Source organism: Capra hircus, chromosome 11, assembly GCF_001704415.2.
Source record: "Capra hircus breed San Clemente chromosome 11, ASM170441v1, whole genome shotgun sequence".
Lineage (NCBI taxonomy): Eukaryota > Metazoa > Chordata > Mammalia > Artiodactyla > Bovidae > Capra > Capra hircus.
The window spans coordinates 28,648,440-28,663,115 of record NC_030818.1 but is presented as its reverse complement, the minus strand read 5'-3'; the positions used below and the strand labels follow the sequence as shown (position 1 = coordinate 28,663,115).

The following is a 14,676-nucleotide window of genomic DNA, read 5'->3' as shown; positions in this document are numbered from 1 at the left end:
AGACAAGAATTATCAAAAGATGCTAAATCTAGGAGGGGAAGGTTTGACAAAGAATAGAACATCAATCAACCTCAAAGTTTCTCCTCACAAATTATCTACTAATTGCAAAAGTTAAAACAGGAACTAACGATACAGTGGAGGAACTGGACAACTTCTTACTCAAGTGATAAAATTAACATCACTAATAAGAGGTGAGGGGACTTTCTGAGAGCCGGGGTACGACACCGAGAGGACACACCATTCACAGGGTTTCAGCCCATACTGCATAATCCAAATCTAACCATAAGGAAGAATCAGAAAAACCCAAACTGAAGGACAACCTATACTTTAACTGTCCTGTATTCTCCAAACAAATACTATAAAAGACAAAGAAAGGCTGAAAAACTGGTCCAGATTAGAGTCATGATAATCTAACATATGACCCTGGGTTAGATCCTGTAGCTGTAAAAAAATTTACCAATGGGACAACAAATGGAACTGGAACAAGGACTATAGATTAGATGAAAATATTAATGTTAAATTCCTGAATTTGATAACCATACTTCACATGCTTGTTCACATGAAGCACATATGTAGTATTAAACAGTATGATGTCTGCAATGTATTCATCATGTGGTCAAAAACATGTGTAAGGAGACAGAAAATGGTAAAGGAAATAGGAGAAGCATTAACAATCTGAAGTGCAGAACAATGTATATATTTCTTCTGCTTGAAATTCTCAAAAAATAAATACATATCTATGCATGTAAATACATATTTCTAGGACACTAAAATTATTAGTACTCTCCTGCTCCCCCAGGTAAAGGAATTATAAGCTAAAAAGTACTAAGTAGTTGGCATGAGGCTGTAAAGGATTAAGTCTCTTCTCAACCCTTAGTTCTACTCCACAGAGAAAAACCGTATCAGTGGCTTCCAGATGTTTTCTATTTATATACATACACTTCTGCGCAAATACGTAAATCTTGTGTTATTTTGATGGCTGCATATTTTAATGAGTGAAAGTACTTAAGAAGTGTTCTGTTGGTATTTGTTTCTGACATACATACATTAAAAACAATGAGATTTTAAAAAAATGTTATTTAACTTGATAAAGGCTAAATATGATCTTAATCCTGTCATCTTAATGTTATATTTTCTATTTTTTAATTTCTTTTTAAAAATACTTTATGTTTATGTTTTATTTTGGGACTTTCTTCTATTCAACTTATGGCAGTTACATTGTTATTTCAACAATATGAAGGTTTATAACACTTATACTACTCTGAGGTATAACACTGACAAATATCTTCATAGAACAACCTGAGTCTGGCCATTGGATCATTTACAGTAGAAGGCTAGTCGGGCATGAATAGGAAATAGGAGTTGTGGAAATCCACATCCCAGTTGATACCTGAAAAATGTACTTTCCCAAAGTTGACCAATGCAGCTTTTAATGGATTTGGGTCACTCTCTTAACCAGGTCCTATTATGCGTCCCTTGTGTTGATTTTAGTTTAAAATCCCAAATTAAAGCATGAGAAGATACTTTTTGCCCTCAGAGCTATTGTTATTATATTTTGCATTATTGCTGTGATCTTTCTGGGTAAGAATAAGAACGTATCCTAGGGGGAAAAAACCTTATAGATAAAATTAAACAGTTAAAACTTTAAATAATTTCCACAGTAACTTTAAAACAAATAAAAATGTGGTATCTATACCATGTGTATCATCATTGTATCTAGTCTACCATTTTATAGTGACACATATTTATACTGCACTTGGCAATGGGGAATACTTTTTTTGGCCTCCCACAGTTAGCTTGTTTCAAAAGCAGAAGTCCTGTACCTCTAAAGGCAGCAAAAGAAAAGGCTTTGTCTGAAACCTGAAAGTGAACAGACAGCCCAGAAATAAACCCACACACCTATGGTCAACTGATCTTCAACAAAGGAGGCAAAAATATACAATGGAAAAAAGACAATCTCTTCAGCAAGTAGTGTTAAGGGAAAGTTGGACAGCTGCATGTGAATTAATTAAGTCAGAACACACAGAACACAGCCTCTCACCATACACAAAAATAAACTCAAAATGGCCTAAACACTTAAGTATAAGATGTGACACTGATACCATAAAACTCCCAAAAGAGAATGCAGGCAAAACATTCTCTGAAATAAATCGTACCAACGTTTCTGAGGTCAGTCTACCAAAGCAATAGAAACAAAAGCAAAATTAAACCGATCGGACCTAATCAAACTTACAAGCTTTTGTATAACAAAGGAAATCATATACAAAATGAAAAGAACAACCTACAGACTGGGAGAAAATATTTACAAATGATGTGACTGACAAGTGCTTGATTTCCAAAACACACAAACAGTTCATATAATTCAACACAAAACCCAAACAACCCAATCAAAAAACGGGCAGAAGACCTAGACACTTCTCCAAAGGCGACGTATAGATGGCCAACAGACACATGAGAAGATGCTCAACGTCACTAATTATTGGAGAAAACCAAATCAAAACTACAATGAAGTACCACCTCACACCAGTCAGAAAGGCTATCATTAAAAAATCTACTAACAACAAATGCTGGAGAGGGTGTGGAGAAAAGGGAACTCGCCTACACTGTTTGTAGGAATATGAGTTGGTACAGTCACTATGGAAAACAGCATGAAGGTTCCTCAAAAAACTAAAAATTGAACTAACATATGATCCAGCAATCCAACTACTGGGCATATATTCAGACAAAACTTCAACTCAAAAGACTGGCACATATACAATGGAATATTACTCAGCCACTAAAAGAATGAAATAATGTCCAAATAACATGACGGCCTTTGAGATCACTGTAGTAAGTGAGGTCAGAAAGACAGATACCATATGATGTCCCTTAAAGGCAGAATCTAAAATATGACACAAATGAACCTATCTAAGAAACAGAAACAGACTCACAAAGAGAACAACCTTGTGACTGCCAAGGGGGCTGTGTGGTGGGGAGATAGATTGGGAGTTTGGGGTTAGCAGACGCACAGAATGGATGAACGACAGGGTCTCACTGCAAAGTACAGGGAACTGTATTCAGCATCTTGTGATATACTATAATGGCAAAGAATTTAAAAAGCAATGTACATACACGCATAACTGAATCATTCTGTTGTACACAGCAGAAATTCACACAACACTGTAAATCAACTACCCTGTAGTTACAAAAAAGAGAAATCTCAAAGTAGTCTTTTAGCATATATTATATTATACTATATGTACTATGTTATATTATACTATATTTACTATGTTATATTATACTATATTATATATATATATTTTAAAAAGAGTCAAAATGTTTGCTTTGTGTATTTATTTTTGGTGGGGGAGGGAAAAGAAGACGAGGTTAAAAAAATGTTTGGTGTCTGCTTCAAAGCATTTTCCCAAAGAATGGTGATTCGTTCACTATACATCATTATGGATGCACAATGTTCTGGCTTTCATGATGGTCTGAACTCAAGGTGATATGTGTTTTTCGGAAATCCTTTGTATTTTTTTGGACATATGTGGGTTGTCCCTTGAGTTCCTATTCTCATATGAAAGGTATTGACACTTTGGCTTCACAAATGAACAAAAAATAACATAAAAACAACTTTTGTTTAATTCGGGTCTGGGCTAATTTATTTAAGGAACTATTTAACAATAATGGGCTCAGATATTTGAATGCCCTATGATGCTGTGATTAATTAAGGAACTGCTGATCCTAAAACTACACAACCAAAAGGGAATGAGGGAAGGATCACAAGTCTGAATGCCAAATTCAAAGCCATGTATCAATAACTTCCTTCTTACTTTTGCAATATCTATAATGTAGAGGGAAAAGGAATAAAAATTGTAAGAGTAATGATAAATTAAAAAGTGCATACAGAACTAGGAAAATATTTGTTAGATTTGTTACTTACTCCAGTTAAATAAGATGTTTGTAAAGAAAAGCTTAAGGCAGAAAACTAGTTACATTGCTGCTGAACTTCTTGACAGCAAAAGAAAGAATACCAGTCTACTTCCCTGGTTTATTTGTCTTAAGACATGTTATCTTGTAACTTGAACATCTAAGTTATGCCTTGAAAATTCAAAGCAAAAAGTAAAATCATACGGAAAACCCGAAACGTCAATACATCTAAACAGATGTTTGCTTGTAGTTTTTGGTATCCAAAACCTTTTTTCCACACATAGCGCAGATGCCTAAAACAAACAAACAAACAAACAAACAAACAAACAAACAGAAAACTCATGTGAGCAATCAAGTGTTAACAACAACTAATTATACCAATCAAATATTTAACTAATATCAATGATTTGGTTTATTTAAGTCACTGGTGAAGGTAAAAAAAAAAAAAAATTAAACAGCATCAGAAAAGAGAAAACGAATATACTTTCAACTATGACAAGTTCTGTATACTTCGCCTTAGAAAAAAGAGCATTTATCTGACAAATAAGGTTTATGAAGGGCTACTCTTACACTGTGTTATCCAAATCAGTATCAAAAGAAGTACATTTGATATGAATATAAACGTGGTATTGCGAGAAACTCACCCTTTTTGTAGGCACAGCCCTGGCAATAATGAGAACCCGGTTGGTGTACAGAACTTTTACAAATTCTGCAAGTGGAGAACTTATTCTTTCCATATGGATCAAACCTAGAGTTTTTTTTAAAGAAAGAAAAATGTACAGTACGATAGAAATACTCTTAAATAACCTCACTTAGGCAACAAATGTGATTAATCTATGCTTTCTGGTCCCTCTATAAAACTCTACAATTGATAGCACAGCACTCTTCTAACTGGCTGCTCTCTTAACATACCTGCACGTTTCTGCCCCTTCCATGTAAGCTGTATGCTTATAAAGAGTCATCTGTACTTAATCCCAAACCTGTTTATCAGAGTTGTATTTGTCAATCTATTCAAGTGTTACAATTAAACATTATGGAAACTCATGAAATGAAGAGCACAAAAAAAGTAACTGATTCTACTAAAAACTAAGTGAATGCTTTGACGACCAGAAAAGAGTGTATCATGAAAACTGCTACAGCATTAGTCATGGGTAAGAAAACTCAAATTGAGAAAAAATTCAAAATGGAAGGGCTTGGCACTTGAAGTGTCAGTTCTTGAGCTACTTTATTAAGATGCTGAAAATATATATTCTGGTTACAATTTATATAAGGCAAATGATAAAGCAGACTCATATTCAAAAAGCCTTGTCTCAATGTAAAATGATTGATGAAATATATGTACAGTTATGCGCTTTGACTTAAAATAAGGTATGTGTATCTCTTCATGACTGCCTAGTTTAGCTGATATTTTCAATTAACTGATGTAAACTTTTTTGGATAAAAAGTTTCTATTAAATGAAAATGTCACCTTACTGTAACTGGCGTGCAAGATAATTTTAGAGGAAATACTTCCCATCAAATTGGCAGTAACTTTTTGTAACTGAACTCATATACTGAACACCAATACTGTCCAGACCTGGTTTCTTCTCTTGGGTACAATACAATAGCTCATTTTCAAAGGTTAATTTTTCTAAATCCAAAAGAATGTCACTTTACTTCCCAAAAGGGAAGTTAAGAGTGAACCTGATTCTTCCTTTGAATAACAAGCTCAATTTGTTTGGATGTACAAGTCTAGAGATTACTTTTTCTTAGAACTATATATTTTTCCAAAATGTACATTTTAATATCTCAGAAATCTTATGTACACTTCCCAAAGTGAGACATTTAAAATACCCAAAAGTAATAGCTACTTATTAATGACACTGAAGTAAGTTTGGGAGCATAAAGGAACTAGGACCTAAAACTGTATGCTCTGTTAAAGAACAACTTGGTCAATAATAACTGAATGATCTCAGAAGACATCAACAGGTCAGTCAACAATACCCAATGAGACAATGAACTGAAGTTTAAGTCTATTATGCTAATTTATACTCATTATTTAATAAACACCTTTATGTGTAAGGCACTTTATGTATTAGAAGCTTTATTATTAAAAGCCAAAGATGAACTTGACAAAGCTTCTGTCCTCATCCAGTTGACATTTGTGAGAGGAGACAGACAGTAAGTAAGGAGACAACCACACTTTTAAGATAGTAATACCTGTTGTAGAGAAAATTCAAAGAGGATATTTGTGGTGGACAGGAGGGGAAGGAAGGAAGGAAGGAAGGAAGGAAGGAAGGAAGGAAGGAAGGAAGACATTAGTTTAGATGCTGGTTAGGGAAATAGATGGGGAAACAGTGGAAAGTGTCAGACTTTTATTTTGGGGGGCTCCAAAATCACTGTAGATGGTGACTGCAGCCATGAAATTCAAAGACCCTTACTCCTTGGAAGAAAAGCTATGACCAACCTAGATAGCATATTCAAAAGCAGAGACATTACTTTGCCAACAAAGTTCCATCTAGTCAAGGTCATGGTTTTTCCAGTAGTCATGTATGGATGTGAGAGTTGGACTGTGAAGAAAGCTGAGTGCCAAAGAATTGATGCTTTTGGACTGTGGTGTTGGAGAAGACTCTTGAGAGTCCCTTGAACTGCAAGGAGACCCAACCAGTCCATTCTAAAGGAGATCAGCCCTGGGTGTTCTTTGGAAGGACTGATGCTAAAGCTGAAATTCCAATACTTTTAGCCACCTGATGCAAAGAGTTGACTCATTGGAAAAGACTCTGATGCTGGGAGGGATCGGGGGCAGGAGGAGAAGGAGATGACAGAGGATGAGATGGCTGGATGGCATCTCTGACTCAATGGACCTGAGTTTGAGTGAACTCTGGGAGTTGGTGATGGACAGGGAGGCCTGGCATGCTGCAATTCATGGAGTCGCAGAGTCGGACATGACTGAGCAACTGAACTGAACTGAACTAGGGAGTGTCTCTGGAGAAATGACATTTCAGCTGCGACTCAAGTAACCAGGAGCCAGCTATGTGAGCTCTTAGGGACGAGTTCCAGGAAGAGGGCACAGTAAGCAAAACCTCTTCCAGTGAGAGTGTGCTTGGCAAATCTGAATCAAGAGTTGGCTCCATGGGAAGTCACAGAGGTAGGAGGGGCCAGACCATAAAGGACCCCGTGAGACCACGGCACAGGACCTGGATTTTATTCAATGTAAAAAGAAACCCAAGCAAAGGAGTTACTTATCCTTTAAGGAACCATGCTGATTATTATGAGAATGAAGTATAGGGAATCAGAGAGGAAACAGGGAGACAGAAGTTATTACAGTATTCAATAAGAAATAATAATGATGGTTTACAAGAGGGTACTAGCAGCGAGATGAACAGAGGTGGATTCAGGTTACTTTTTGGTAGTAGAGCCATAGAACTCGCTAATGGATATGGGAAGCGAATGAAATGAAGAAATCAGTGAGGAATTTTGGTTTGTACAAGTAGATTGAACCCCAGAGCCATGATGAGAAGACTATGATTAGACTGAAGGAAAAAGAGGATGCCTGTCAAACATCAAATTAGAAAAGTCAAGGAGGCAACTGGATATATGGCTGGAGTTCAGAGGAGTCATGATGAGATATACATGTGGAAGTCATTAACATACAGCTTGAATTCAAAGGTGCTGGACTAAAGTCACTTGAAGAGAGATAGCAAATTTATAAATGGGAAAAAAAATGTCTAGGATTGAGTCTAGAAGCACTGGATTGAGAACAGCACTGGAAGGAACAGTTAGCGAGTTAAGAGGAAAGGAGAATGTGGTATCTCAAAGCCAAGAGAATAAATGGCTGCAAAAAAAGGAGAGAGAGAGACAGCACGCTGTTAAAGGTTAAGAAAGGTAATAACTGAGAAGCAGCCAAGAGTTTCAAAGATCATGTGTGATCTTGACAAGAGTAGGTTTATAAGTGTGGTAGAGATGGAGGCCTGACTATAGTGGCTGAAGGAGTAAATAGAACTTAAGGACACTGGGAAAGTACTCTCTAGATACAGCTTTTGAAAACTTCTGCTATAAAAGGAAGCAAGAAAATGGATGGCAGCTAGAAGAATTTATGGGGCTTTAAAAACTGAATATAGTAGAGCATGGTGTCAAAAATTGTTTTTATGGTGGGAGACATTTTTATCCCCATTCCTCAGTAAAAAAACAACATTCAGGAAAGTTAAGGAACTGTTTTGACTTGCTTAAAGTTATAGAACTAGACAGTAACAAAGTCTACATTCAAATTTATGTCTGACTTTAGAGTTCATGATCTGTCCACATTTGTCTGCTGCCTGTGATTCACAGAAAAACTAAGAACTAGTAAAAATAAGTACTATTTTCTGGTCAAATTATAAAAATAATATATAATATCTTCATATATTGATACAGTGAAAAGAACAGGGTGAAACCAATAGGATGTAACAGATAGCTTGGTTATACACCCTGGGAAGTACCTAAGTCTATGCTTTATTACAACAGAATGAGGCAAAACAAATTCATTCCAATATACTTAATAGTAAAAAGAGTAGAAATTTACGACTGCTTTACAGATGCTCTTTTACCTACCTTGCTTTTTTTGAGGTCAAAGCCTTATTTTCGTTCAGCTTTCTTCCACCACTTTCTGCATAGAAATATACACACACTTTAGTGGGTTATTTCTACACATTTCACATAATAACATAACCATGCAACATTTAACAATCAGAAAGTTCATTTTTTGACTTCTAACCAATCAGTTCAGTTGCTCAATCATGTCTGACTCTTTGTGACCCCATGTACTGCAGTATGCCAGGCCTCCTTGTCCATCACCAACTCCCAGAGCCTACTCACACTCATGTCCATCAAGTTGGTGATGCCATCCAATCTTCTCATCCTCCTTCTCATCGTCCCCTTCTCCTCCTGCCTTCAATCTTTCCCAGCAGCAGGGTCTTTGCAAATGACTCAGCTCTTTGCATCAGGTGGCCAAAGTAATGGGGTTTCAGCTTCAGCATCAGTCCTTCCAGTGAATATTCAGGACTGATTTCCTTTAAGATGGACTGGTTGGATCTCCTCACAGTTCAGGGGACTCTCAAGAGTCTTCTCCAACACCATAGTTCAAAACCATCTATTCTTCGGTGCTCAGCTTTCTTTATAGTCCAACTCACATCCATACATGACTACTAGAAAAACCACAGCCTTGACTAGATGGACCTTTGTTGGCAAAGTAGTATCTCTGCTTTTTAATATGCTGCCTAGGTTGGTCATAACTTTTCTTCCAAGGAGTAAGCGTCTTTTAATTTCATGGCTGAAATCACCATCCGCAGTGATTTTGGAGCCCCTCAAAATAAAGTCTCTCACTGTTTCCATTGTTCCCCATCTATTTGCCATGAAGTGATGGGACCAGACGCCATGATCTTAGATTTCTGAATGCTGAGTTTTAAACCTACTTTTTCACTTCATCAAGAGGCTTTTTAGTTCCTCTTCACTTTCTGCCATAAGGGTGGTGTCATCTGCATATCTAAGGTTATTGATATTTCTCCCAGCAATCTTGATTCCACCTTGTGCTTCAGCCAGCCCAGTGTTTTTCATGATGTACTCTGCATATGAGTTAAAAAATAGGGTGACAATATACAGCCTTGATGTACTCCTTTCCTGATTTGGAACCAGTATGTTGTTCCATGTCCAGTTCTAACTGTTGCTTCTTGATCTGCATACAGATTTCTCAAGAGGCAGGTCAGGTGGTCTGGTATTCCCATGTTTTGAAGAACTTTCCAGTCTGTTGTGATCCACACAGTCAAAGGCTTTGGTATAGTTAATAAAGCAGAAATAGATGTTTTTCTGGAACTCTCTTGCCTTTTTAATGATCCAGCAGATGTTGGTAATTTGATCTCTGGTTCCTCTGCCTTTTCTAAAACCAGCTTGAACAACTGGAAGTTCATGGTTCACATACCATTGAAGCCTGGCTTGGAGGCTTTGGGGCATTACTTTGCTAGCATGTGAGATGAGTGCAATTGTGCAGTAGTGTGACATTCTTTGGCACTGGAATGAAAACTGATCTTTTCCAGTCCTGTGGCCACTGTTGAGTTTTCCAAATTTGCTGGTATATTGAGTGGAGCACTTTCACAGCATTATCTTTTAGGATTTGAAATAGCTCAACTGGAATTCCATCACCTCCACTAGCTTTGTTCGTAGTGATGCTTTCTAGTGCCCACATGACTTTGCATTCCAGGATGGCTCTAAGTGAGTGATCACACCATTGTGGTTATCTGGGTCATGAATATTTTTTTTGTATAGTTCTTCCCCCTCTTCTTAATATATACTGCTTCTGTTAGGTCCATACCATTTCTGTCCTTTATTGTGCCCATCTTTGCTTGAAATGTTCCCTTGGTATCTCTAATTTTCTTGAAGAGATCTCTAGTCTTTCCCATTCCGTTGTTTGCCTCTATTTCTTTGCATTGATCGCTGAGGAAGGCTTTCTTATCTCTCCTTGCTATTCTTTGGAACTCTGCATTCAAATGGGTATATCTTTCCTTTTCTCCTTTGCCTTTAGCTTCTCTTCTTTTCTCAGCTATTTGTAAGCCCTCCTCAGACAGCCATTTTGTCTTTCTTTTTCTTGGGGATGGTCTTGATCACTACCTCCTGTACAATGTCATGAACCTCTGCCCATAGTTCTTCAGGCACTCTATCAGCTCTAATCCCTTGAATCTATTTGTCACTTCCACTGTATAATCGTAAGGGTTTTGAGTTAGGTCATACCTGAATGGTCTAGTGCTTTTCCCTATTTTCTTCAATTTAAGTCTGAATTTGGCAATAAGGAGTTCATGATCTGAGCCACAGTCAGCTCCCGGTCTTGTTTTTGCTGACTATATAGAGCTTCTTCATCTTTGGCTGCAAAGAATATTATCAATCTGATTTTGGTATTGACCATCTGGTGACGTCCATGTTTACAGTCTCCTCTTGTATTGTCGGAAGAGGGTGTTTGCTATGACCAGTGAGTTCTCTTGGCAAAACTGTTAACCTCTGACCTGCTTCATTTTGTACCTCAAGGCCAAATCTGCCTGTTACTGAAGGTATTCCTTGACTTCCTACTTTTGCATTCCAGTCCCCTATAATGAAAAGGACATCTTTTTTGAGTGTTGGTTCTAGAAGGTCTTGTAGGTCTTCATAGAACTGTTCAACTTCAGCTTCTTCAGCATTACTGGTTGGGACACAGACCTGGATTACTGTGATACTCAACAGTTTGCCTTGGAAATGAACAGAGATCATTCTGTTGTTTTTGAGATTGCATCCAAGTACTGCATTTTGGACTCTCTTGTTGACTATGATGGCCACTCCATTCTTATAAGGGATTCTTGCCCACAGTAGTAGATATGATGGTCATCTGAGATAAATTCACCCATTCCAGTCCATTTTAGTTCACTGATTCATAAAATGTTGATGTTCACTCTTGCCATCTCCTGTTTGACCACTTCCAGTTTGCCTTGATTCATGGACCTAACATTCCAGGTAGACTAGCCTATAACAACATTTTCAAAAATCTTCATTTAAAAGCCAAGTTTTAAAGACACTACTTAAAAATAAAACAATTTTTTACTAGGAGAATAAAATTTGGATAAAAGGCAATCATTATAGGAATTCCAGTCCATGGTTAAGACTTTGTGCTTTCATTGCCAAGGGGGTTGATTCGATCCCTAATCAGGAAACTATGATCCTGCATGCTTCACAGCATGGTTAGGGATGGGGGGCAGGGTGAGGTGGTGGAAAAAAAGCAATCATCTTATTCCTCAGACTCAAGGTAGGACTTTGGGAATGGGTCTATATTTATTCTATCTAATGTAAAATCCAGACAGTACTACTTTACTGCCAGTGACATTGAATAGTGAAAGTATTTCTTTTTGTTCCCTCTGAAAAAATCCTCACTGTATTTAATGATTATGATGGTGAAAATATTTACATAATTTGTTCAAGAATATAGAAATCAGGTGAGGAAAAGGGGCTTTCAATACTAACCCTAATTAAGCTTAATCAAATCAACTATTAATACTATGATGCACTTGTTGCTTAAAATTCATTTAACTATTTTGCTATTTCCTTTCTACCAAATCAGTAACCCTGACACATCACTGAAAGAATGAAATAGAAGAATATATTAAACTGTTGGGAGATCTAGTATTCTTTAATGTTTAATAAATGAAGTATGCTGTACATATAACAATATTTCATCTTACAAATAATGTGAAAATGAAAACATTATTCACAGGAAGTATCTGATTCAATATCTACGTTCTAAAAGGAAAAATACCTGTAGTATTCCTTGCACCATCTTTCCATGTATCTGGAGTGATAACAGTACCAAGTTTCTTTTCACCTGTTATAAAAAGATAGTAAAAACAAGGGGGATTAGCGTTTACTCTCTAATAAATACACTACATTGTGCCTAAAGTTCATAATGGTATCACCAGTCATAATATGTACAAGCCTGTTAATGTTGGGGTCAGGGCCACTGAACTGAGACTTAAGATATTAACTGTGGCAATGGATAACTGACTCTCAAGTCAAATTTGTGGATAACACGATGGCTTATAATAGGCTTCCTCTGCAAAGAGTAGGACATAACTGAGCAACTGAACTGAACTGTACATGTATAAACAAATCTGATAAACCTATTCAATCCATAAATATTTACTAAGCATCTCTGATGTATAAGCCATTGTACAAAGTACAGATAAAAGTAAAATGAATTAGATAGAGGTCTAGATTTTAAGGAGTTTATAAGACACTGATTTCCCTAACAGTAGTTCATAGTCTGATTCTCACAGGTGGGCCACAGATGATATATGAATAAGATAAAACCGTATACAAACTTTTTGTATATTCATTTTTAAGTAGACTATACCAAGTCCATAGCTTTCATCACATTCTCAAAGGGCTCAGAGAACCACCCCCAAAAGTTAAGAACTATTAAACTAAAATATAAGCTGGAAAATAACAGGTATAACAATTCAGAATTGTAGTATTAGGAGAAATCCCATGGAAGAAAAAAATAACGTTGATCAGGGAAATCCAGGAAACCTTGTGGGAAAGGCAATAGAGAGGGTTAGTGGCAATGGGACTGGTAAGAGGAGAAAAGAGGATGAAGGTAACCTGGAAAAATGACACATCCTGGGGAAAGGCATGGAAAACTCAGGGTTATGTACATACAGGCATACAAAACAGTTTGGTTTGGCTGAAGTGAAGAAAATAAGGGTTAGCAAAAATGAAATTTAAAACGTAAGCTGGAAAAAAAAAAAAAAAAAAAACGTAAGCTGAGGCTTTATTGTGGGGGGGTCCTCCCGAATGCCAGGCTCCATACACAAAAACACCAAATTATTTTCTGTACTCTGAGAATTTAATAAGGAAACCATCCATGGTCATTCTTTCACCTAAAATAAAAACTCTGATTCAAACTCACGGGCGTCTGTGTTCAAAGTTTTATATACTGTGGGGATATAAACAAAACGGATCATGTAATTATCAGGATATGAGAACTTGAATCTTTTTTACAGAAGAGTCAGACATACCTAACGGTAGGAAAAAGGTATTTGAGGATATGACAGCTCTTTTTAAACCTATAACCAGTTTGTGAAGTCAAAAAATCATATTTTCTAGAACTCTCAAGGGTTAGCATTAGAGTCACCGAAAGGCAACTATAAGGAGGAAAGTGTTAGTCGCTCAGTCCTGTCTGACTCTTTGCGACCTCGAACTGTAACCTGCCAGGCTGCTCTGTTCATGGAATTCTCCAGTGAAGAATACCGGAGTGGGGTGAAGAATACCGGAGTGGGTTGCCATTCCTTCTCCAGGTGATCTTCCGGACCGCGGGACGGAACCCGGGTCTACCTGCACTGCAGGCAGATTCTATAGATTCTGAGCCATCAGGGAAGTCCATAAGGAGGAAAGACTTCTCTAAAAGCCAGTGAAAACTACAGGGACTTCTTTGAAGATGGTAAGATTCTCCTAGCCCCGTGCCTCAGTACTCTAGGCATTCATGCAAAGAGCACTTAAGTCATTGGGTGGGATCCTCATTTAGGCTTGTTAGATAAAGCACAGGACACCCAGTGAGATTTAAATTTCAGATAAACAAAGAATACTTTTTCAGTAAAAAAAGTCATAAAAGTGCGTGCTTTGGGACAAAGCACTTAATAGTAGTAAGGAGCAGCAAGCAAGGCCAAGTCTCAAATACTGCATAGGACATATTCACACTAAAAGTTATTCGTTGTTTACCTGAAATTCAAATTTAACTGGGCGTCGGATACTTTTATTTGCTAAATCCAGCAACTCCAGATGTGGAAGTGATTTTTAAGATCCATTCCAACCCTGAGGGTCTGTGAAGCGAGGGAGCCTGTCAAGAAGCAGTACAGGCTGATAGCCGGGGTCGAGCGGAAGCAACCGAAAAAGACAAAACGGGGCAAAACTGAGACCACCCCGAATCCAACAGATACAGGACTGTAGGTCATTGGGGAGGGGCCGGAATGGTCAAACAGCAAGACAGAAGGACAGAGATAAGAATCGGAGGCCTGTGGTCGAAGGTAAAACAGAGAAAGGCAAAGTTCCCAGGGAGTTCGAATTAGGGTCTCCCAGCCTCTTTCTCCCGGAGAAAAGTCTCCTTAACTCACATTTTTCGCACACCATCCTTTCGCTACGATACCCTCAGCCGCAGAACAAGCAGCAGCTGGAAGATATCAACACTACAGCCAAGAAAGGACTCCCCTTCCGGGTTACTAAAACCCACTTCCGGCCCCACCGCCC

General features: G+C 37.6%; 1 protein-coding gene across 1 annotated transcript; it reads right to left on the bottom strand.

Annotated features, from left to right (window-relative positions):
• CRIPT (CXXC repeat containing interactor of PDZ3 domain) lies at positions 3,319 to 14,669 on the bottom strand. The gene is made up of 5 exons (XM_005686569.3): positions 14,544 to 14,669; positions 12,194 to 12,259; positions 8,479 to 8,533; positions 4,554 to 4,657; positions 3,319 to 4,202 (listed from the first exon to the last, which is right to left on the bottom strand). The coding sequence occupies exons 1-5, from the start codon at positions 14,557 to 14,559 to the stop codon at positions 4,138 to 4,140; spliced, it is 306 nt and encodes a 101-aa protein (XP_005686626.1). The 5' UTR covers positions 14,560 to 14,669; the 3' UTR covers positions 3,319 to 4,137.

Excerpts from the sequence above, each read along its gene's own strand:
- CRIPT (XM_005686569.3), bottom strand. Across the intron at positions 8,534-12,193 it reads TGGTGCAAGGAATACTACAG|AAAGTGGTGGAAGAAAGCTG; the intron begins GTATTTTTCCTT and ends ATTTCTATGCAG. Across the intron at positions 4,203-4,553 it reads GGGCTGTGCCTACAAAAAGG|GCATCTGCGCTATGTGTGGA; the intron begins GTGAGTTTCTCG and ends TGTTTGTTTTAG.